A 25,741-nucleotide genomic window follows, 5' to 3' on the forward strand; every position below is an offset into this window, starting at 1 on the left:
TTCCGACCTATTCATGATGACAACAGCACCTCCTTTATCAGCCTTTTTGATTATGATGTCAGAGTTGTTTCTGAGGCTGTGGATGGCATTGCGTTCCGCATGGCTGAGGTTATGGGGCAAGTGATGCTGCTTTTCCACAATTTCAGCCCCTGCACGTCGGCGGAAGCACTCTATGTAGAAGTCCAGTCTGCTGTTTCGACCTTCAGGAGGAGTCCACCTAGAATCCCTCTTTCTGTAGTGTTGGTAGGGAGAACTCTGTGGATTAGTATGCTGTTCAGAGGTATTTTGGAAATATTCCTTGAGTCGGAGACGTCGAAAATAGGATTCTAGGTCACCACAGAACTGTATCATGTTCGTGGGGGTGGAGGGGCAGAAGGAGAGGCTCCAGCGAGAAACTGCTGGAATTGGAATTCATTTGCAAATTGGATACTATTAATTTAGGCTTAAATAGAGACTGGGAGTGGCTAAGTCATTATGCAAGGTAGCCTGTTTCCTCTTGTTTTTTCCTACCCCCCCCCCCAGATGTTCTGGTTTAACTTGGATTTAAACTTGAAGAGTGGTCAGTTTGGATGAGCTATTACCAGCAGGAGAGTGAGTTTGTGTGTGTATGGGGGTGGGGGGATGTGAGAAAACCTGGATTTGTGCAGGAAATAGCCCAACTTGATTGTCATGCACATTGTGTAAAGAGTTGTCACTTTGGATGGGCTATCACCAGCAGGAGAGTGAATTTGTGTGGGGGCGTGGAGGGTGAGAAAACCTGGATTTGTGCTGGAAATGGCCCACCTGATGATCACTTTAGATAAGCTATTACCAGCAGGACAGTGGGGTGGGAGGAGGTATTGTTTCATATTCTCTGTGTATATATAAAGCCTGCTGCAGTTTCCACGATATGCATCTGAGGAAGTGAGCTGTAGCTCACGAAAGCTTATGCTCTAATAAATTGGTTAGTCTCTAAGGTGCCACAAGTACTCCTTTTCTTTTTGCGAATACAGACTAACACGGCTGTTACTCTGAAACCTGTACCTTAATTACTCATTGTTTATAGGGCGTTAGAAAATGGGGTTATTGCTAAAGACCCTCAAATAGTGATTCGTACATTTTCCTCAATGATCAGTGGTTCTGGACGTTGGGGAATGAGGCCCACATCTCTGAGTCTGAATGAAAGCAATACTGTCAATAATCCTGAGTCAGGAGCTAAACTGATCCATGCAGAGGTTGTTCATGATCTGCCAACCCACATCTGCTCTCCCCTCCCCACATTTGCTCTTGATCTGCCAGCGCCACAACATTGTTGTCACTGGCTCTCTGACTCCCAGACTAACTAAACACAGCTTGCATTGCCTAGTGTCACCACATGGCAATGCAATCCTAAATCCTTGCCTAAACTAAGCAGTCATGGAACAAACTACTAATTACACAACTGCTACTACTCAGCCTTTCTAGAAATAGTAGCTCCTGTTAGAGGTAATGCTGGACAAGTAACCCATCTGCAATGGCTGGAAATGTAAAATCATGGGACAGGCTTATGTGCTGCATGACTTTAACTTTCAGCTGCTCAATCCTGCTTGTCCAAGACTGAGTCTGAGTTTAACAGCAGCAAGCAGAATCCTAAGTGTTACTATTTCTAGGATAAAGTGGGATTCTCCTTGTTTGGAATCATTGTCTAGGGAGGAATGAATAAGGGTCCCGAGGAAGAGATTCAAATAAGAGCATGTACATACCAGATACAAGAATATATTTAATGTGCATCAGTCTCAATAGATTCATATTGGTGGTGGATCTTATTTCAGTGAATGGAAGCTTTTTCACAACAAATAGCAGAAGAGAATCGCCTCATTTTTTAATGGAAATATCCTTTGTACAACACATGTTTCCGTGCTTACGTACAAACAAACTGCTCTCTGTACTTCCGGACAAGTAAGCACAGAACTCAAAGGACAGAATACTTAACCTGTTTCATAAGACAGAATGGACAGTACACCGGGTTGATTGTTTTGATAGATACAGTAGGTGCTTCCATTTGGCTACAGTAGCTACAATATTTTGGCAACACAACATTTCCCTCTAAAAGGCATCAGTCCTGGGAGGAACTGTTCAGGGCAATCAGTCTCTGCCCTGTGGATAATGGGTTTCTCATCTCTATACCTCTGTCGGCAGCTGCCCATTGCCAGCAGAGTGTTTGATGCTCCCATTCAGAGTGGTGGCCTTGAAGGTGTAAGACCGGCGTCTAATTGAACCGTCAGTGTAGATACTCTCAGGCTTGTTCTGGCAGCTGAAGAACGTGAGGAACCCATTCCGGTAGTTCTTGTTCATCCACCCATAGAGCAAGGGGTTTACAAATGTGGAGCACATGGCCACCACATGGAAGACAGTGTAAAGGAGTTTGTACTCATGGAAGATGAGCACCAAATCCAGGTCGATGGCAAGCTGGAAGATGTGGAAGGGGAGCCAGCAAACTGCGAACACCACCACCACCATCACTAGCATTTTTGTTGTCTTCTTCCTCCGGCACTGGCTGTTGCTGCTGGAGGTGGGGCTGATATGATTTTTCAGCTTGAACCAGATCCTGATGTAGGCATAGCAGATAATGGCAAGTGGAAGGATGTACTGCAGAAGGAGCATGGAAAGGCTATAAATGGTGGCATCTCTATTATTTCCGGAAGGCCACTTTTCAGAACAGACGGCTATTTTGAGGTTGATGGATGGGATTTCCTCATGCCTGTACTCTCTGAAGATGGCCAGCGGGCCAGCCAGGACCGCACCAGTCAACCATGTAATGGCTATGATCGCGAAACTGAGCCTCTTGGAGATCCTGCTGTCCAAGTGGAAAACAATGCATCTATACCTGTCCAGAGCTATCACAGTTAAGGTGAGGGTAGACACATGGACACTCAAAGCTTGGGCATAAGGGACCAGATGACAAAGAACAGCCCCAAACTTCCACTCATCCAGCAGTGTGTACACCAAAGTGAAAGGCAAACAGAGAGTGTCCACCATGAGGTCCGCCACGGCCAGGTTAGCGATGAAGAAATTGGTTACAGTCCTCATGGTTTTATATTTCACTATCGTGTAGATCACCAGGGAGTTGCCGATGAATCCCAGGAGAATGATTAAGGAGTACGCTGCGATCAATATGACCTGGACCCCAACGATCTTGGTACTGTCCATCATCATGCTGCTGGAACCTTGGAGACCCTGGCTAGGAGTGACAATGCCATTGGAGTGCCAGCCTAGTGGCAGCTTCTCATCCAAGACCAGCTCCTCCATGACCAGGGTGCTGTTGGTTTGCTTCAGCAGCCCCATGTCTGACGTGTCCTTTCAGGAGGCGGGGAGGTCTATAACGTCACCTCTGGAAGAGTAAAAGGGAAATAGTAAAAGTGAGACCATTTCAGACAGCAGAGCAGCTTCAAGCACCTCAATTCACAGTGGCATATCCAGGTTGACATTTCAAATGAAGCAGCTGCAGTAACATCCCTTGCCTTTTCCCTACTCCCTGATAAATTTGTGGTTTCCAGACATAGTTACCACGGCCACTCAGAGGGATGTTAATCCCCATTAGACCTTATTTTAAACATACGCTAAAATTCATCCTAACCCACCAAGGAAAGGCCAGTGCCCATTCCATTTCCCAAATGAATTTTTCAGATTTTATTTATTTAAAAGTGAATGGTGTTTTTAACAAAGCAAACAAACAATCCTTCCACTCGCCATACTGATGCAACAAGACGGAGCTCAGTTTACAGCACCACTTCTGTGCGCCTTGCCTGTTGTGGTCTCTCAGGCCCCTGCTGTGCTTTAGACTAGAGAGAGAAAAAATAAAGTACCCAAGCAGGGGCTGGAACCTGTGGCACTGTTTCTCCCAGCCGGTGTCTAAGGGTGGATTGGCACAAGCCGATATCATGTATGAGAAACACCAGCGTGGCACACGAGAATGGGTGCAATAAAATACTCTAGTTCGGTACGCAGCCATCAGCTTCATGTATAACAATAAGTGTCCATGTGACATATCCACCAGGGCTGTGAACTAGCCCTGCACAGGAAAGTGAGCATCTAAGTAGTTCTTGCCTTTACCAGCACTGGGTATCTTAGTATTTCAGTGTGAGCATCTGAGCAGGAACAAGCCATCGTTATCAAGTACTGAAGTCAGTGTCTAGGCCAGAATGCAGTTGCATGCAAAAGAGTGAGCATATAAGGCCTTCTCTACAATAGGTAGACTAGAACCTGTAATTCACCTCCTACTCTGAACAGGGTTAGATGGAGCCTTGTCTACACTACCACTTCAACCATTGTTCCCACTGATGCTAGGTCTGAAATCTGCCGCTGAAAATTCAACCTGAGCATTCACTGACATTCTGCCGGAACGTGTGTGAATGTGTGCGCACCGGAGTCGTGGATGGGAATGAATGACTGAGTGTGAACAGGCTCCACCAGTGTTGTGCATGAGCATCCAAGCATGAACAAGCATCTGAGTGTGACACACAAAAACAAGAGTCCCGATGTGAATATGCCCCCCCAGCAAGGTGCACGAGCCCAAACATCTCACATGAAAGTGCCTCTGGCAGCATTGTGCATGATGACACAGGGCCAATCCAACTCCATAAGCCAGTGCTGGATTTTGTTGCGATCACAATAAGAGAATGTTGCCACTGCAGGGGTTTTATTCAGCACATACACCGCAGCATAAAATTCAACACGGCTATTAAATCCCCACCAGCCTTTCTCTGACAGAACCCCTCCAGCTGAGAAGTGACGGGGGCTGAGCAGAGGTCACACTCTCCACCTGCTCAGACCCAAATGTGGGGCCAAGATCCAAGAATAATGCTTGAACAAAGTGCTGGGTAGATCGCTTGAGTTGCATAAATAACAACGTCTGCAAATTTGCCGTTCAGCTTTTCTGTTCTGGATCATTTCCAGTTGAGCGAAAGGGTTCTAATGCTGCTCAACTGAGGTAAATGAAATATGGGTCCAAAATGAAGAGTGCACCCTGAGAGGCAGGAGCAGCTGCACAGCATCTTATCGTCCTTCTTTCAAATGAATTGGTCCAAGTTTCACATTTGTTTCTACAGGAACCAGCGAACCGTCCGCTTCTGGGCAGCTCAGCAGATCCTAACCTGACAGCCACAGTTGCAGGGTTCTCAGAACAGTATGTCCCGAGGCATGGATGACTCTGAGTTTTTATGTGAAATGTGCAAGTGGTTTAAGCTAGTTCCTTAAATAAATGGAAGAAAATATTGGCCAGCACGATGGTAAATGAGGCTGCAATTATGTTGTAATGAATAATAAATAGCTGTGTTCATTTATCACTCCTCAGAAACAAGGATCATAGCTCCCCTTGGGAGCAGCTTCAGGAATCTGTTCTGGTGGCTGCAAAGCGATGCTGTTTGGGAAGCCCAGGGAAAGGGGAACAGCCTCATTTAGACTCGTCCCAGCTGTGCTCTGCCTTGCGCGCTCTGTGTTTTTATTGGCACCAGTGGCTCTGCTGGCGGTGCTGGTTTCTATGGCAGAGATGCGAGGGTAAGTTCTCCTCCTCTCAGCGCAATCAGTGCAATCCCATTGCAGTGACAGGTTTCAGTGAGGCTGCACTGGTCTGACCAAGAGGAGGTGATTCTCTGCCTTTGTAGTATTTCTCATCTAGGCAAAAGCAGTGCATTGACCGAGTAATTTCTGCACAGCTACAACTGAGGGAGAAAGGATGGTCCAGGGGTGAGGACGGTCCCTGGACAAATTACTTAGAATCTCTGTGTTTCAGTTCCTTAGCTGTACAAACAGAGATCAAATCACTCTGCTTGGCTCTCAAGGGTGTTGTGAGGCTAATACACTAAAGGCCGTGAGAGGCTCCCATAGTATGGTAATGGGGGCCATATCTAAGGTGGGAGAGGTCAGGAGCAAGGGTAACCCTAGGCAGCAGGGGGGAAAGGTAACACCCCCATTCAGCTGGAGGTGAGGCCGGGAGGAAGGTAATGAGGGTGAGAAGTCAGCGTTGAAGGTAACCTGTGGCTGGGTGGGGTAATGGGAGGGTAACCCCACTTGGCACTGGTTGTGTCTACTAAACCTTCACCAACTAAACCAACATCCCCAGGCAGGTTTGCTGGAACTGTTCTCTTCTCCCTGCGGGACCCGTTAACAGCAACAGAGAAAACCCTAGGGCCACCTGCTCATCCCAGACAACTAAGAGAAGCTGGCTTAGCAGCTTGCACCACAGAGGCTTCTGCTCTTGCACTGAATGGAGACATGAGCTGAGCAGGGAGAAGTTGGGCCATAGAGAATGTATTGATCAGTGCACAAAGAAAATGTGGAGAGACACAGTTTGTTGCACGAGCCTCCATGGAAACAAAGCTGCCGATCAATGGGCAGCATGCTGCAGTGGTGACCCAGCCCCACTGCTTCCCTGCGGCCCAGAAAACTCCCTCCGGCCTGCTGCCCTCCTCAGGCGCCAGGTGCTGGGCTGAGCCAAAGTCAAACTGCAGTAGGGAAGAGCAGAGTTACACTTCAAAGGCTGAGGCAGAAAACAGAACGAATGATGGGCATGTTTTCACTGCTGACTTTCTCAGCTTCCTCACTGCTGTCTATCTTGCCCCATCTGTAGTCATCTAACTAGCTATCTACCCACAGCCTTGGCATCATCCCTGGTCCCGAACCTTTCCTTTCTCTTTTTCCCACATCAGCTGCCAACTGGCTGCAGAGTTTCCTATTTAAAATCAAGCTATTTTCTTTAGTTGGAGACTGGCGATAAAAACAACCTGGGAACAGCCAGAAACATAATAATCATTAGGGCTGTTTTTGCCTCAACCATAAAAGGTCTTAATGGACTTTTGCTTTTCAAAGGGCAATAATTAAAAACCAATTAAGGAATTTTAGTTAAGAGGCAAAACCGCAATAGGCTCATAGACTCATGGACGTGAAGGCCAGAAGGGACCATAGTGATCATCTAGTCTGACCTCCTGCACATGGCGGGCCACAGAACTTCACCCCGCCACTCCTATAATAGATCCCTAACTTCTGGCTGAGTTACTGAAGTTCTCAAATCATGATTTAAAAACTTCAGATTACGGAGAATCTACCATTGACTCTAATTCAAACCACTAAGTGCCTCAGGCTGCAGAGGATGGTGAAAAAACCCCCACCACTGGGCTGCTCCAAGGCCATTTGGGCTGCTTCTAGGTCGACAGCTCATGCACCAAGGTTCATCCCAATGGGAAATCAAACTGTGGAGTTACAGCCCCCTAAATGCATATTGGAATGTGGGAGTTAGGGTAGCAAGCCACTCACACCCTAGAGTCCCAGCAAAGCTGCCAGGCTAAATGGAGAGATTTCAGGAGCTAGGAACTACTTTCGTGGGAACGAAGCAGTAGCAGTGCAGACAAGTGGGCTGGCAGAACCAGAAATACTCCCATTGCTGTTCAGTCCTCTCCACTACCGTAAACACCTGGGAAAGTGTTCAACGGCCTTGTGCCTCTGACAGGGAAATTATTTAGATCTGTTCCACTGCTGAGATGAAACCTACCATCTCTGTCTCTTCAAAGGCAAAGTCACGCTGAGGAAGGTCTGTGGTCTGCAGGGAGCAAGAGGTGACCTCAGGGGTAGAGATATACACCCAGCTGTCTCTGAGAGGAGTGTACCTTTCAACGGGAGAGGCACAGGTCAAGTCTCCTTGGTGGCCCAAGAGGGTCACCTTGCTCAAGGGCCTGAGGATGCCTGATTTTCAGAGGTGCTGAGAACCCGCAAATCCCACTGAAGTCACTGGGAACTGCTTGTGCTCAACCTCTTTGGTAATCAGACGACAGTAGCACCCTGTGCAGCACTGAACACATTGCTGGGGCCGAGTAATAGTCCTGTATGTGGATGCTTCATCCTCTGCTTCAGGGAAGACCTGCCACACTGAGAGTGGCAACTGCAGCCCAAAGGGGAGAGAGGCTACCCCCAGTAAGGAGAACTGGGATGTTGGATGTCTCCACTCCTGGGTGCTACAGTCTACCTCCTGCCCATATGGGAATGTGGGAGAGTGACACTGTGCACAGTGCAGGCTTTAATGGCTGCACCCCAGTTCTCAAGGCAGGACAGGACCAGACTGAGGATGGGATAGAAGCATGTCTGGTGGACATGCAGCCACAACTGGGAGTTCTGTAGCTTCCAGTTATGCATAGAAACCCCAGCCTAGCATCCATTCAAAGGATCCATCAGGGCTGCAGCCACAGTCCATCCCACCTGAGCAGAGAGGTCTACTTTAGGTTCCTTTTCTCCCAGGGATTAGACCCAGAGTCCACTCCAGTTGGCAATGAAATCCAGTTCCAGAATATTCACATTCTAAATGACCTGGCCTGCCGGCCTGCCTGCCTGCCTGCTCTCACTATCCAGATCTGCTCACCTGGGAGTGATAGGTGACTCACAAATCGCACTGTCACTGGGTGACTGGCCCCTTTAAGGGGAAATGGGACCAGCCCCACCTGTGCTGTAATTAATTGCATCTCACCCAGAGGGAGTGGGACTAATGGGGTTAGGTGTTAGAATGGCAAACACCTAAGCCTCACATTAAAAAGGCTTAAGCAAGTGCAGTTGGGACTGACTGTGGAGGACAGCAGTTGAGCTGGGTTGTGGCTGGACAGCTGAGATGCAGGAGCAGAGCTAACTCCTGCAGTAGGCCTTTGGAGCAAGAGCGAAGCCTCCAGAGAATCTGGGCTGTGGTTCTGCAAGAGAAGTAGGGAGCTCATGAAGACTGAGAGGCTCAAGCCTGGAGAGGGGTGAAATATCCTTCAGTAGTGTTTAATTTCATTTGTAGTTTGAGTTCATTTGCATTCTACTGAGGAGCTGGAGGAGGTGCCCTGGCACGTGCTGCTCTGCAAAGGAAGTGTGAAATTCTGTCAAGTTCTGTTTGGAAGGACTCTGCTGCCAGCCCCAGGGAAGCCAGGAAAAGGACTCTGAAGAGGCGGACTGGGGGAAGCCAGTTTGCAGCCTTACCAATTACAGCAGGAGGACTTCCCTTGCCTTAGGAGGGGACTGAACTTTAAGTGTGACCTGGCTGAGTAACCCAGAAGAACTCTACTGCAGAACCAGATTGGCCACCAAAAGGCAGTTCTGGAGTGGAAAGAATCCCTGCAATGCGGCGTCCTGACCTGCAAGGGTGAGTGTGCCCCCACGACATGCACCCGTACAGCCCCCAGTACTAGCCACCTGGATGGTTTGACTCCTATCTATACATTGTTTCCGTGAGTGTCCAGGCTGTGAACATGCTCCATACAGAGACAGGACAGGAGAAATGGCAGAGGGCATCTCCTGAAAAATGAGACAGTTGGACAGAGTTGGAGACAGAGCGGGAGAGTCTTTCCCTTTGGAGACAGAAAACAGAGCTGGTTAATTCAAAGCCGTGCACAGTGAGATTATGGTGGCTCCAATCAGCAGTTTCTGAGCGTGAGGGGGGCACAGGGAGCGGATGGGAGGGGGATAATGGCAAAGGCTATCCTTAGATCAAAGGCCCTCTGGAGTCACGAGCCCGTCACCATTAGGTTTAAAGTGGGAAAGGAAGGGACCTGGAGCCAGACTCTTCTCTCTGCTTCCAATCTTAGAGTAGCTGTTCTGATTAACATTGCACATGGTCTCTTTTTGCTCCTGGCATGGGGCATGAGGAATCAAAGGGCTGCTAATAACTTCTGTATTTTCATGTACCTGCTCATGGTCCTGTTGCTGCTATTCCCTCTCTCCCGCTCAGACCCAAACTGGCCCATCAGGTCAAAACAAGAAAAAGTGTTGAGTTAGGGCTTGGACTAGACCAACACCTAGAAAGGACTAGACCAACTCTCCCTTCCCTACTTCAGACCGACCTCACGGTTACCACGTGAGGTGGGGCAGCAACGCTGGAGTCATTGCCTGAAGCCGGGACCCTGCAAGAGCTGGATCTATCCTTCGTGCAACACCAGGGAATCATTATGGACCGCACTACAGGGGGACTCTGGGGTCTGAGCCACTCTCTGCCCTCCAGAAATTATGTAGCAATAACGTTCTAGGTTTCCACTGTCCCTGGTTAGACCTAAGAATTGCCAGACCAGATCAGACACATGATCCATGTAGTCCAGATCCTGTTTCTGAGACTGGCCAGTAGCAGATGGCCTTCAGTGGAAGGAGCTATGACAGTTTTCTCTGGCTGAGGGTCTGCCCCAAAGTGCGTGTGTGAGAGAGCGAGAGAGACACCCTTCCAACCTGCCCACTTTCCACTCTACTCCTCGTTCCCTGCAAAATATCATCTGATCCTGGAGGAGCACAAAGCCCCCATATTGTGTAGAACAGTGATAGGGCTTTCTTGGGAGGGTAGAGATTGCCGGACAGAGAGGAAAATCAAGAGAAGTCAGGCAGCTGGAAATTGAATCATAGAATATCAGGGTTGGAAGGGACCTCAGGAGGTCATCTAGTCCAACTCTCGAAGCCACAGAAATCCAAGAGCACCATCAAGTGGCCACTTCCCCAGCACTCTGGCACCTCCTGTGCTCAGAAACCCAGTGGGCCCAGGTTTGAATCTTAATTGATTCTGAAAACACTGGGGAATGTCACGCCAGCAAGGTGGTAGCATAATCCCTCGTCACTCCATGACTGAGCCCCTGGGTGGAGGAGAGAGGATAAAACAAGGAAGGGACAACAGCACTAAAACCACCCTAACAAATGTAGAGGTCAAGAGTTGGATGACCTAGCGCTGCTCAAGCGATGAAGCATAACTGGGGGGAATAACCCCAGGGGCTCCTGTTTCCGTACGGGGACCTGCGGGTTCCTAGCATGATGTGTTCCTACTTTCACATTAGGGTGCTTCAAAGGAACAGTAGAAGTTTCTGCAGGAAATGGTGCAAGGGAATTGATTGGGGGAGCTCCCAGCTACTTGGCTCAGAAGAGGAGGAGCAATAGGAGGTAGCAGCACTAGCTGTAGGAGACATAATTCATCTATACTTCAGCCCTAGTTCTCCCCCCACAGAAAGCACTGGGGGGAATTTGCAGGAGCACTGACAGCGGAAGAGCTCACAGCCACTCTAGTCCCAGCAGAAGATCCAATAGGGAGGGATGAAGGAGCACTGGCTGTGGAGAAGCTCACACATACTTCATTCCCAGTGGTTCCCAGCCCTGTGGAGAATGACAACGGAGCTGGTATTCCCCTTACAGACATGAAAGCCTGTCGCAGAAGTGCCTGCAACGTTGTCATGTGGCAGAGATTGGCTGGGCATGGGGAAGCAGATTCCTGACATGCTTTTCTCTTCACCAGCTGTGGGAGGCTGCAAGAGGTAAGAGAAGGGATATTCTGGTTGTGTGCCAGGATCCAGCTGTGGTTTGGGGAGTGTGCGGCCTGATTCTGCTCCAGGAGTGAGATGTAACCACAGCAGATAATGGAGGAGGCGAAGAGAATCCCTGAAGAGAAAGTTGGAAGGGAGAAACTGGAATCCTACTTCCACCAAACCTGTAGCAGTAACTCAGCTTCTGGTTGGACACATTTGAGGAGCAGACAGCAAAGAGTCTACCCCAGCTCCGGGAGCGGCAACCACTCTTAAAAACAATATGCAACAAGGGAGGAAAGATGGCAACCCCTGACTTTCATTCTACACCCAACCTCTCCGGCTTGCTCCTGGTAGTGACAGCAGCATACCAGGAGCGTGTTCCTTTGTAAATGACAATGGAAACCAGCATAAGGCAGTTTCTATCAGAAGATTCAGGGAAAGATTTACAGGGGGGGAGCAGAATTTCTCAGGCAGCAGCTCATTATATCCACACCTGCCATTCTCTGCTCTGTAGGTTTGTGATTCGTTTCCACAGATGCCCCCAGCCTCCCCACTCCTATCCCCTCTTTCCTCTGAGCATCCTGTTCCCCAGGCTCCCTGCTTCTGCTCAGGAACATCTCAAAACTCTGGTCAGTGTTGCTTGCTGCATGCGTCTTCTTAATTCCATATCTCAGGGCTGCCAGCACCTGAAATCAGTCCCCAGGGTGATGATGCTTAAACTCTGCCATGGACAAAGCATACCAAATCTCCACAGTGCACCAGGAATGAGCCCTTCCCAACCCACCTGGCAAATGCAAGAGCATTCTCTGAATTCAGTAATGAAAGCACAGCAAAGCCACATACCTGGAATTACTGTCTCATCGCTGTCTGGGATGGGGATCTGTCCTTTCCGTTCCACTTTCTCTCCACGTGGATCAACCTATAGCAAGCAGGATTAAAGTACTTCTTCTGGAAACTAACTAACTCCTGGAAAACAAAAACAAAAATCATATGGACGACTGTGCTCCTGGAATGTGCTTCATCCCGGAGGAACAGTTTGACATGCCAGCCTGCAGGCACTCAGAGCTTCCTCCAGGAGAGTGACTGACAATCCCTGCCACACAAAGCTGGATGCTCCGTTAGATACTGAATGAGAGAAAGAAGAGGGAGTGTGTGTGTTTTAACAAACAGGAAAGGAAAGGGGGAGGGAGCCTGCTGCTGCTGTTCATACATTGTTCAGCCACTGAGGGGCTTCTTGCAGTGGAGGAGAGGAGAAGAAGCTGAAATGTTCCATCACATCATCTTCCTATCCCACGGAGAGGTAGTGTGGTCTTGTGGCTAGGACAGTGGCTGAGGAATGAGGTGACCAGAGTTCTGTTCCTGGCTCTGCTCGTGACTTTGGGCAAATCTTATTCCACTCGTTCTGTGCCTGTCTTGCCTATATAGATTGTGAGTGCATTGGGCCTGGAACTATCTCTTCCTCTGTGTTTGTACAGTACCTAGCACAATCTATGTGCTTCAGTGGTATAAATAATAATGGTCTGAAATGGCAGTAGCCACATAGCAACTGCTTGTCCCTTTTCAGAAGTTGGAACTAGGAAGCCGAGTGAGCTTTCCATGTGCCTGGTGCTGTCCAAACTGAACGGTCTCTGCCTCCAGGAGCTTACTGTCTAGTGCAGATGTGTCTACGTTAATAAGGCATTGCAGTGTGTTGGAGTTGGTGGAGTTACATTTTCTATTCTTTTTTTTGGAATAAAAAAACCCATAGAGACATAATTCAAGAAAGAGAGAGGTGATCTATCATGACCGCAAATGTTCGGTGTTGCTGCAACAACTAGCCTGGCAGAACCGTGGGGCATGGCAGAATATCCTGCAGCCAGAATGAGGGAAGTAGCAGAGGGGGCAGGGTTTCCTGTCTTGCTGAAACAACGAAGAGTCCTTGTGGCACCTTAGACACTAACAAATTTATTTGGGCATGAGCTTCTTCAGATGCATAGCCCACGAAAGCTTATGCCCAAATAAATCTGTTAGTCACTAAGGTGCCACAAGGACTCCTCGTTGTTTTTGCTGATACAGACTAACATGGCTACCCCTCTGAAACCTGTCCTGCTGAAAGTCCCACAGGAGGATAGCCAATAGGAAGGAGGCTCTACGACATGAGCTCTACGTGTGTTTGCCTTTCCAGCTGACCTGGACAAGGAAATGCAGGAGAGAGGGAATGAGGAGAAGGAGACCCAGCATCTGCTTTGAGACACTTCAACTAGGAAGCCATTGCGGCACGGGTTAGTATGACACCCCAGGCTTGGCTCTGGCAGGCTGCGCTTCCTCTCTCTGGTCAGCTGTGGAGAATCAGGAGCCGAATAGCATCAAACTGGGTTTTTTGTGCCTGCTCGAAGAGGTCCAGGGTGCTAAGTGGGTCATTATAATCAGGGGAAGGGAAAAGGAGAAAACCCAGGTGGCCAACAGAGAAAGGAAAGGTAAAACAGAGACATCCCTTTCCTGAATCAGTCTGTCACCCACAGCTTCCAAGCACTCAGTAAATGGATGCATGGGGTAGATTCTAACCAAAGCATTCTTTATTGCTCCGCAATATAATCACACTACTTTTTCAGCAATGTATTAGACAGCTGTACCCAAAGGCCTCTGAGCACCTTAGCCAAAATATAACTCTAAACAGTAATAAACACAGTGCGAGGAGTGAGCAGGCCTGATCTACGCTGGCTGCTGCTACAGGCTCACGTGTAATCATTTCACAAGCCTAAGGATTATGCTTGTTCACCTCTGCCCCCCGTGCTGGGTGCAAATGTGACAGGCACGTGCAGCTACACTTCTCATCAGGCCTGTGGTATATAGAGCACGCCTGAACTCTGCCGGTTCAAGAGTCAGGCCACCTAATCACTCCGTCCAGGGGTCAGCGCTCTGCTCTGGTTTGCGGAAGACTCAGGTCTGAATGTAGGCTTCCTTTGACGGCCCCTCATCAGCATCAGCCCAGGAGACACAAAAAACAAAGCTGCTCGCTGAACCTTTTCCGCTTGCCAAGGTCAGGTGAGGATACAAGGCTGATGAGCTATACTGTACACTTTGCTTTAATGTATTCTGTATTGCCTCTGCAGTGTGTCATTTGCCAATTGTTCCAGGGGATTACATCTGCCCAGTGCAGTGGGACCCTTCAGGATAGGAGGCATTAGTGTATTCATTTGTAAGTTGTTATTACAGTATTATTACTATTCCAACACGTGGGCAGTATTTCAGGACATGGCAGCACACTGGATACTAGCAAAGGTTCTTTCTCTCTATAGTGCTGAGAAGGATGGTTAACTGCTGGAGCTGGTCACGTAGGGAAGTTGTGGAACCCGCAGCAGTGGGGGTTTTAAGAATGTGGTAGACGAACGCCTGTCAGGGATAGCCTAGATATACTTCATTCTGCCTCAGGAGGGGGTGATGGACCTCTTGAGGGCGCTTCCAGCCCTACATTTCTGGGATTCTATATGGCCCTCATATCCTTAGTTTCTGAGCACCTCACAGTCTTTCATGTATTTATCCTCACAACTCCCCTAGGAGGCAGGGCAGTACTATTATCCCCATGGTGCAGCGAGGGAACTGTGGCACAGAGAGGCTAAGTGACTTGCCCAGGTCACACAGAAAGTCTGTGGCAAAGCAGAATCCAAGTCTCTCAAGTCCGAGGCAAATGCTAACCATTGGACCATTCTTTCTTTTGTTTGCCATTTTCTTTAATAAAAGTCTCTTAACAAGTACAGGACAGAGCTCAGTAACCACAGGCAGGCAAATCCAGCAAGTGTGTCATTTATACACTCTTGCTGAGCCACCCTTGCCTGGGAGGTTTGCATCTCTTTCTCTTCCCCCTTCTTCTTTCACACTATTCATTTTGTTTTAGATGTACCAGAAACTTAAGACCAAAGGGACAGCTGTAGCTCTCAATTCCCAGCTAGCTGGGTGAAGAGAAGCAGCAGGTCAGCCCCCTAAACTGAGGAGCCCCAAGCTGAGCCAGTGTCTCCCAGCTGTCCTCTTGGAAGATAATGAAGCAGGTGATCACATCCCAGCAGGGGAAGCTGATGGGTAGTGAGTGATGCCTAATATCCTGAGTCTCTTCTTGTAGGAGGGAGAAAGTCTGAATCCAGCAACAAGAGCCTTAGAACTAAAGTGGACGGCTGATTTCTACCCATGTTGAAGAGAAACTCCTCCCTTCTCTTCTGGGAAGAGATGCTTGCTACCCGTGCCCCAGAGCTCTTCGCTGAGATCCCCCCTTGGCTGTCCTGAGATGCCTGTGAAGAGGGCAGAGGCTGCCCCCAGCAACATCCTCCTCCGCCTGGTGCTGTCAGGATGCAACTCAGAGCTACGGGTGAGTGCCTTCCATTTCTGGCATTGGGTGTTGCAACATCACGGCTGATTGGATGCCAGCAAATATTAACGCTAAGTCTGGGGCCAAAGAAATTATGTGTTTGTTTTTTTATGGACTTTGGATTAATCAGCGTAACTGTCTGTGCTCGCTCCCCTCCCACAGCTCAGATGGGTCCCAGCAGGGGGTTTAGCACTAAAGATGAGATTTCTGCAAATATTAACAAATCACTTCAGCCAAAGATGAGATATTTCTTTATGGGCTTTGGATCACTTCAGCAGTGCAAGAGTCAGAGCCCTCTCCTCTCCCAGAACTAAACCGGGTCAAAGAGCCTGGGACCCTGAAAATGCGCGGGCTACACTAGCTTCATGACAGCCCCTGTCTCTCCCAGTAGAAGGGGTGACAGAGCCCGGGGAGGAAGCACTGTATAGGCTTAGCTGCTGACTTTGCTGCTGTCCGCATGTGGCCACGGATCATTACCCTGGCAAGTGAAAGAAACCCTGCTAAATAGAACGTTCCCGCCCCTGCAGAGTGCAGTCCATCACTGACGTACGACAGGCGAGGATGTGCCCCCCCCCCCCCAGATCCAGCCCGGCTGTGTGACCTGAGTATTGGAGAGCTCTGCAGCACACCACAGCCTGCAGCTGGGCACTCGTTGCCCTGGGGTTGTGTGCACTCCTGTCTGTCTATTCAGTTAGTAAAGGCCAGACCTGCGTCTAACTGGCAGCTATCCATCCGGACTCGTCTTCTACTTCTTTAGGACTCTACTATGGCTCCTAAGAGCTTGAGTCATGCTGCGGGGAAGGAGTACAGTGCCAGAGGGGTGGTAGCTGTGTAAGGATCAGTGGGGTCAATTGGCACTCCCGTGTGCATCAGGCATAGAGTGCATACCCTACACCCACATCCCATGCTGCCCTGCCAACTCTAACTGGTATCCAAATGGGCTGGGCCATGGCTCCCCCTGCCACGTACAGACAGGCCCCTCTGAGACTGAGTGCTGAGGGCAGCTTGCCACTCCTTGCGCTCCCGGGGGCTTGCAGCCACAATGGGGCTAGGAAGGATGAGGCCCTAAAAAAGAGCCCCCACTCCATGTAACTGTGGAATAACCATGCACAGCTGTAGCATAGCTCAGGGCTGGCCTGCTAGCGAGTGAAAGCAGACCTCCCATTGCTGTACCACTGTCCACGAGACGGCATCCTGCCTAAGGCTGCCCCCAGTTAGCCAAACCCCCTTGCACAGACCCTGTCCTGAGAGCCTGGCTCTCCTTGCTGCACAGCAGGTTTGGGATGCGTGCCAGCCTTCCTAATCTCTCCATGCCGTAACATAATTATTCATAGATTCTAAGGTCAGAAGGGACCATTATGATCATCTAGTCCGACCTCCTGCACAACGCAGGCCACAGAATCTCACCCACCCACTCCTACGAAAAACCTCTCTCCTATGTCTGAGCTATTGGAGTCCTCAAATCGTGGTTTAAAGACTTCAAGGAGCAGAGAATCCTCCAGCAAGTGACCCGTGCCCCATGCTACAGAGGAAGGCAAAAAACCTCCAGGGCCTCTTCCAACCTGCCCTGGAGGAAAATTCCTTCCCGACCCCAAGCATAATTATTATTGGATTTGCGCTCTGGTAGTGAAACGCTTAAACACCACTTGGACCCTGAGCTTCTAATTTATTAAAGAAACCACTGGGCCAAGAGCCACTCACCTTCCTCACTTGCTCAATGGGAGCGATCAGCCTGGGGAAAGCTTTGCTGTAAAATCCCCCACTGTTTTCGAGGGTGGCTCAATTGCTGGTGCAGCAGGGGCTGGGTGATGGCCTATCCCCTCTGCGGAGCCGGTAAAGAGATGGAGGTACCAAGTAGAGGGGCCTGTCTAAATTCACAAATGCCTAGATCCGCAAACTCCAAATGTCATACACCTGAATACCTTTGATCTGGGCCAAACTACTTACACAGTTATGGTCCTCTCTAGGAAAGCCAGCAGGTTCCTCCAAGATAGAGATTCAGTACCAGGAAGCCTGCTTGGCTCTGGGCAAACTTCCTGGCTGCCATTTCCTATGATCCATCTAGCCCAATATCCAATGGCAGCCAGTACTGGAAACTTGGAATGAGTGCATAAAGGCCCTAAAATGCCCCTAACTGCAATAGTGCACCATAGGGGGAAATTTCATCCTGATCCTAGCTGGCAGTCAATTTATGCCCTGAAGCATGAGGCTGGAGAGTCTTTGTTAATTTGTATCCTTGCTAGTGGAAATGTGGGTGCTAGACTTATTCTCATCAAGTCAGATCTTCCCAGGGGAGCACCCTTGTTACAGGCAAAAATATTCCAAAGTGCACACTGGGAAATTTCCACATGTGAGCTGGGCATACACACAGCCATGCATGCGCTGGGGAGGATTCATCCCATGAATGGCCAGTCTTTTTCAGTCTTGCTAAAGGTCTTTGCCTCAATAATATCCTGTGGCAGCAAGTTCCAGAGGTCAATCAGTTACCTTTTCAAGCAATCTGTAGAATTGCTCAGAGGATCTTTGCAGCCCAAAACCCATATAGTGTCTGAGTGTTGACTAGGCAAAAGCAAACTCCTCCCCACTTTCCGAATTTCGCAATGAATTTTGCAACCCTAGGAGCAAAATGTATCACAAAATATCTGTGCAACAGATACAATGTGAGGTTTGACAGACCAGTGGTCTGTCTGGAATGGAGGCAGGTTACAAGTCTTGCTCCTATAAGGCTAATTCAATCCTAGGATGCCTCAGGTGAGGTATTTCCAGTAAAGACAGGGAAGTATTATTACCATTATACAAGGCACTGGTGACACCTCAGCTGGAATACTGTGTGCAGTTCTGGTCCCATGTTTAAGAAAGATTAATTCAAACTGGAACAGGTGCAGAGAAGAGCTACACAGAGGAATGGAATGGATCAGAGAATGGAAAACCTACCTTATGAGAGGAGATTCAAAGAGCTTGCCTTGTTTAGACTAACAAAAAAAGGCTGAGGAGAGATAGGATTGCCCTCTATAAATACATCAGAGGGATAAATACCAGGAGGGAGAGGAGTTATTTAAGTTAAGCGCCAATGTTGACACAAGAATAAATGGTTATAAACTGATCATCAACAAATTTAGGCTTGAAATTAGACAAAGGTTTTTAGCCATCAGAGGAATGAAGTTCTGGAACAGCCTTTGAAGGGGAGCAGTGGGGGCAAAAAAATGATCTGATTTCAAGACTGAGCTTGATAAATTTATGGACGGGATGGTAGGATGAGACTGCCTACCATGGCATGTAGCCAATCTGCGACTGCTAGTAGCAAATATCTCCACTGGTTGTGATGGGACACAGATGGAGAGGACTCTGAATTACTAAGTGAATTCTTTCCCAGGTGTCTGGTTGGTGGGTCTTGCCAACATGCTTCAGGGTCTCACTAATCGCCATATTTGGGGTCAGGAAGGAATTTTCCCCCGGGTCAAATTGGTAGAGACCCTGGGGCGTTTTCACTTTCCCCTGCAGCATGGGGCAGGGGTCACTTTCAGGTTTAAACTAGAGTAAATGGTGGATTCTCTGTAATTTCAGGACTTTAAATCATGATCTGAGGACTTCAAGTAACTCAGCCAGAGGTTATGGGTCTATTACAGGAGTGAATGGGTGAGATTATGTGACCAGGAGATGAGATTAGAGGATCATGATGGTCCCTTCTGGCCTTAGTGTAAGGCAAACTCTGTGTCTCACTTTCCTTCAACAAATTAAAAAATATTATCAGCTTTTATCCCCATGAGGAATTTGTCATACAGTGCTTGTTACCAAGGCTTCCAGACTCCGGCTTCCTCCCTCAGCTGGGGCTGGGAGCAGCAGTCGCAACACACATTTTAAAAGCAGCCTTTCGTTTTAAAAACAGCTGTTCAATTCCATGTGCATGTGACTAAAATGTCTAAAACGTTCATTAGTGTGGTTTGAAATCTGCGCTTTGTTGATCAGAGATGGAGACAACAACCCGTGTGATGGCACAAAAAGCCAATTTTCCCTTTTGAACACAACTGGCCACAGGTGCCACAAATTTGGTGATCTCAGCCAAGTATCTGTCAAGTAAATCACCTCCAGAAAGGTGGCGTAAGGATGTATGGTATCTGTCCACCCTCTGCATTTGTAATTCTCTGTCATTGTTTTTAACCCCGCCTACAAATTCCAGGGTCAGAAAAATAATTGGTATCGTTTCAGAGAAAGGTTCTTGCTGGCATATATGGCTGCTCAGATACCGCAGTGATGGGCACTAGGTAAGAACCTAGATAGCTGAGAGAGGAACGCAAGATGTTCTGCTTCGCTGAAGACGAAAGCAGGCAGGGGAGATAAGTACATCTTTAGTGCCAATGCAAATGAGCAAGCACAGAGCAGAGCATAGAGAAACAGATTTACAAAGGCTAATGCTTGTAACCGACAGACGAGCCAAAGGCCCAAGCTCTGCTTCATCGACTACTGCCAGAGTTCAAATCTCCCTGGGATGGATCCTCAGCGGGTGCAAATCAACCTAGCTCAGCTGACTGCACCAGTTCACACCAGCCAAGGATCCGGCCCTCAGATCTCCTTCCGACATACAAAATGTACTCCGCCCAGCTGGGGTCAGCCCAGGCTTTCGTCTTCAGTGAAGCAGCATAGCAGCAGCAGGATCGATCCATCCAGCATATATTTCTCATCTAAGTTCTTATAAGGTGCCCATCACAGTGGTATCTGAGCACCCATATATTCCAGCAAGATCTTCAGCAGAGAAGTCAGCAGTTGTTTCCAGACACATACTAGACTTTGGTCCACTCTGTTTAGTGGTCATTTCTGCTCAGAGCTTGCTAATTGATTGGAACGTTGTTGCTGTTTGTTTATGTACCCAGCTGTCTAAAGAATGGCTTTCACAAAGGGGATAATACCTTGAAGATAAGTTCTTGAGAGCAGGGACTTCGTACTGTGTCTGTACAGCTACAGTGGTGAGCAATAATAATATACTATGTGCAGTAAGCTGCCTTGAGAGCACTGCTCAGTGGGTGAAAGGATGGCTGGGTGGTTAGGGCACTAGCCTAGGACTTAGAAGATCTCAGTTAAATTCCCTGCTGCACTACAGACTTTCTATGGGTCCTTGTGCATGTCACTTAATTTCTCTTTGCCTCAGTTCCCCACTGGTAAAATGGGGTATAAAGATATTTCATCCACCTCACACGAGTGTTGTGAGGTGCTCGGATACTTCTGTGGCCCCTAGTACCAGTTTCTCATTGGAATCTGTTTTTGAACAGAAGCTGCAGAACTGGAATTAATTTGCAAACTGGACACCATCAAATTAGGCCTGAATAAAGACTGGGAGCGGATGGATCACTACAAAAACTAATTTCCCTCTGCTGATACTCACACCTTCTTGTCAACTGTTTGAAATGGGCCACCTTGATTGCATTGGCTTCATTAGCACTACAAAAGTGATTTTTCCCTCCCTTGGTATTCACCCCTTCTTGTCAACTGTTGAGAATAGGCCACTTCCACCGAGGGTGACCAGACAGCAAATGTGAAAAATCGGGACAGGGGCTGGGGGGGTGATAGGAGCCTACATAAGAAAAGGACCAAAAATTGGGACTGTCCCTCTAAAATCGGGACATCTGGTCACCCTACTTCCACCTTAATTGAATTGGCTCCTTAGCACTGACCCCACACTTGGTAAGGCAACTCCCATTTTTTCATGTGCTGTGTATTTATACCTGCCTACTGTATTTTCCACTCCATGCATCTGATGAAGTGGGTTCTAGCCCACGAAAGCTCATGCCCCAATATATTTGTTCGTCTCTAAGGTGCCACAAGGACTCCTCGCTGTTAATGCAGAATTTGTGACGTGTCAATTACTTCCATGGCTGCAACCTGTGCTGTGATAAACACAGGGTTGTGACATCAGAAGCAGACAGAGCTGGACAGTGTGCTTGACAGCTCTAGCATAAACACTATATACGTGTCAAGCTGTATAAGACCAAAGGCAGCACATTGACTGCCTGAGAAAAATCCAGTATCTGCCTTCTTTAAAATGGATGAAGTACAGGTGCAAGATGCTAAACTGACAGCGAGTGAAGTCTTACACTTAGCTCCATAACAAATGTCCGTGGACAGTGGTTGCTGTCCCACCCCACCCAGCTGCCTCAACTAGGGGTAGCTCAGTGGTTTGAGCATTGGCCTGCTAAACCCAGGGTTGTGAGTTCAATCCTTGAGGGGGCTGTTTAGGGATCTGGGGCAGAAATTGGGGATTGGTCCTGCTTTGAGCAAGGGGGTTGGACTAGATGACCTCCTGAGGTCCCTTCCAACCCTGATATTCTATGATTCTGAGACCACCTTCAGGTGTGATAAAGGAGTTCCTTCCCCAGAGTCCATTCAGCCCTTGGTCTGTCTGCTGAGGCTGCCACCAAAGGTGCCATTTGTGATGGCGGGGTTTTGTGTTAGGGATGCTTGGGGCCAAGTTCATTTCTGGTGTAAAGTCAATGGAGTTACACCAGAAATTAATTTAATAGAATCATACAAAGATAAGGCTGGAAGGGATGTCAAGAAGTCATGTAGTCCCTCCTCCCCTTTGCTGTTCCTGTTTCTTAGAAACTTGAGTGAGATCCCACAAAACTCATGTCACATATCTGTAGGACACCAAAGAGTTGTCAGATAGGAATGATTATGTCCTATTGTTACAAAACACAGGAACTGTTGCATAAAATGTACAGTTGGTTTGGATCTCCCGGAAGTGATTAAGTGTCACGTTATCTATCTGAACCAGAGGTTGGAGTCATTTATTGGCGGGTCATTGACGAGAGTGACAAAGAGCCTCTAAGGCTCAATCTTGGTGAGGGAAACAATCATGACAGGGTGTGAGCCCAACCCTGGCATGATGGCCAGAAGTAGCACTGAGTGAACAGCAGCTGCCCTGCAGTGAACTGAGAATGGGATTGTTTTACTGCTTGTCAAATAATACTGTGACAGTTGTCCTCTTGGCTACCACCAAGAACTGAACTGGGGACCTCCAGAGCTAAAAGCGCAGATCTCAACAGCTTGAATTAAATAGCCAGGCTTGCCAGCTGAGAGCTCTAAGAGATTCATATCCTTTGTGGATCATGCACAGAGCAGCAGATGGCACACCCTGACTAGTGGGTTACAAATCATCAACATATAGGACTTTGTTCACAAAAACAAGACATGCCGGAGAGATTTTAAACCTTTGAAGCTGAAATCCTGGAATGGAGCAAAGGGGTGGGATATGGGGTCTTCCATAGCTTTGATTTTTTTCCCCCCCTTTAAACTTGCTCAAATTCCACTATCCATCTCACCTTTCCTCCCAGCAACTGCTGCCTTCACCCTGAAGTTCAATAGAATCTGAGCGCCCAGAAGGGGACCAGAGGGAGGATGGGGAGGGAAGAGGGGTGACCCTGGAACACCATTGACCTTATAGGAAGCAGCTGCAAGATAGCTCAGGAACAAGCACACGCTTATGGCGGGGAGCCCTGGAATTCTGTATTGCCCAGGAACACACACGCCTTTATAGGCTGAAGCTTTGGAATATGCATGGCCATATAAGAAGGAGCCCTGGAATCATTCTATCTTAGGGCTTTATAGTACCCAAGCGCCTTCCACAGAGAATAGCTCAGCAATAGCCAAGATCTACATGGGGTTAAGCTCCTGGGAGGGGGCAGGGAATGGAATGTGCACAGCCTAATGGGAGGGAATTCTGGAATGTGCATAACCTTGCAGGAGGGACCTTTGGGTTTGTCCTTCCTTCACTTCTTCCGAAAGACAAAAAGGCAAATTCGCAGTTGCTAATTTAAATAGAACGTGCTAATATTCCTGAGCTTCCATTGCTAGCAAATTGCCATGGGGACTGTGGGACATTTTCCAAGCAACTGCTCAGGTAACACATGCCTGCAATTCAATATTATTAAATAGGGGTTCCGCTCTGCCCAGAGTCTCTCCGCAGAGAAAGGAGATAGGTGAGCCTGTAGCTTATAAATCCCCCTTGATCGCCGCTTCACACTGGAGACAAAAGAAGCAAGTTTCTCCCTAGCGTAAGCAGAAGCAGTAATAACATAAAGCAAACTTATGAAGCATAATGGTTTGGTTTTGTTCCCCTGGCATTGACTTAACTCTGGAACAGAGAACACATCAGGTGCTGATTTCACAATCCTATTCCTATTTGGCATTCTTGGTGCTAGGCAGAAGGGTAGCCTAACAAATCTATTTGTTTGACAGCCGTTACTGCTTGCTGGGACTTCTCGTGCCAGTGTGTAACTGCTACAGGATAAAAAGTCTGTTCCTTTGAAATTGGAATGATGAAATTCCCTGGAAAGAATGACACTAATTTGGAGGTGAAATTCACCCCAGTGCAGAGGAAACAGCACAAGGTCTGTGCAACACACAAGTCCCGCATAAGCCCTATTTTGAGGATTTAAGTAGCGCATAGTCCTTCTGCTGGCCTTTTGCACAGGAGTGAATTTCATCCGTAGTGTCTTTGCAAGAAAAAATAAAGGACAACAAGATCAGCTTAACCAACAGCACAGAGCAAAGGTGCTCGCTTGGACTCGATGCCAGGTCTCCTGTGGTGGTTATTCTTGGTTCTGACACTGGCTCACTGCATGGCCTTGGGCAAGCCAACCTCCAGTGCCTCAGTTTGCCCACCCCTAAGAGGAGGAGGATTGTGCCTCCCATCCTCATTTTGCTGTTGTATGGCTGGAATAATGTTTTTAAAACACTGCACTCTTGGGATGGAAAGTGCTCTAGAAGTGCAACATCACATAGAAGATCAATTCATCCTTCTTGGTCAGGTCATCATTCTTATTTATACAGACACTAAAACCCTGCCTCCTGGAAGCCTCTGCCTTCCTCCTTGTTTTCTCTTCTGCTACCAAGATTTTCCAAATGCACATTGCAACTTCTAATTTGCGAAGGCACCCATTTCCTCTAATGCTTCTCTGTCACCTTGATGAGGTTTGTGTCTCCTCACTTTATAGTTGAAAATCTCAAACAGCATGTTTTGAAGGCACTTTTCTCCCTTTACAAATGTCGGTTGTTATGGTGACAGTTCCAGAAGTGAACACTTCCAAGGATCTTTCAGGAGATTTTATGATTACAGTATACTTACTTCAATTACTTTGCAGCAAGGAGACCATTATCTTTGCACTCTGCTGAATGAGAATTCCTTCATTTCCTTTCTGAGGATTGCTTGAATGTTTGTATAGCTTGTATTCCTGGACCTGGGGATACTTTTTTTGTGCACAAGTGCCAAAAATAATCAGCTCTAACAGGGAAAAATACAACAAAGAGTTTATGGGTATTTTTAATTAATACCTTCGGACAAAGTAGAGATTGCCCTGAGTTGCAAAGTTTGGCTCTAGATGGGGATCCAGATCTGAGCTTCCCAAAAGTTTGTGTGTGTTTTTATTTAGTTCATGCCCATCCCTAGTACCAACAATCATCACCGAAAGCAACTGTAAACGTTGGCATTTGTATCTGGCAATTTATATTTTGCATCAGCACAGCACTTTGTGACATTCTGCCTGTATTCAGAATTCTTGATTGTCTGTGAATATCTCTTTCTGGCTCCTCTCCTGCTGAAACAGTGAATATACCTTGGTTTTCAAAGACATTTTGCTGCGGCGTAGAGGTAAATGAATTATTTCTCTACCTTCAATGAGCGCAAGACTTCCATGTTTGACATCAAAGTGTTCTGTATATGATTTGAACTTTGTGGCAAACTTTTATGTAGTTAATGAACATAGCAAAAATCACATTGCCAGATAGAGAATAGTGATTTGAGGATCTGATGTGACCTGAAGGCTCTATTTCATGGCTGTGATACCCTGGCTGTTGAATATGTTCAAAATGACAGAAGCGACTCCAACAGCATTTAAACTAATATTGGCCAGACTGTCTGGCCTATATTAGTAACAACTGATTGCAGATCCCAACCCCACATAACTGTGGGGGTCAAACTTCTTGGCAACATCCACCCTCCCCAGACCTGACAAAGGCAACTCTGCATGGTTGGGGGTCTGCAACTCCAGTGCAGGCAGGAGCATGAGGGACAAGCACCATCCTCCAAGACCTACACAAAAGCTGGCACGCCTGGCAGACTGGGGCTGCATTAACTCCCCCATGATGGTGGCAGCTGGTCATTAGC

General features: G+C 47.9%; 1 protein-coding gene across 1 annotated transcript; it reads right to left on the reverse strand.

Moving 5' to 3' along the window:
• Window positions 1–1,747: 1,747 nt before the first annotated feature.
• Window positions 1,748–12,374, reverse strand: LOC140915565 (neuropeptide Y receptor type 2). Its single transcript, XM_073355352.2, has 2 exons — window positions 12,090–12,374; window positions 1,748–3,349 (listed from the first exon to the last, which is right to left on the reverse strand). Exon 2 carries the CDS (start codon window positions 3,301–3,303, stop codon window positions 2,140–2,142), a length of 1,164 nt encoding a protein of 387 aa, XP_073211453.1. The 5' UTR covers window positions 3,304–3,349; window positions 12,090–12,374; the 3' UTR covers window positions 1,748–2,139.
• Window positions 12,375–25,741: the final 13,367 nt, after the last annotated feature.

The sequence above is a fragment of the Lepidochelys kempii genome, chromosome 8, assembly GCF_965140285.1.
Source record: "Lepidochelys kempii isolate rLepKem1 chromosome 8, rLepKem1.hap1, whole genome shotgun sequence".
Classification (NCBI taxonomy): domain Eukaryota; kingdom Metazoa; phylum Chordata; order Testudines; family Cheloniidae; genus Lepidochelys; species Lepidochelys kempii.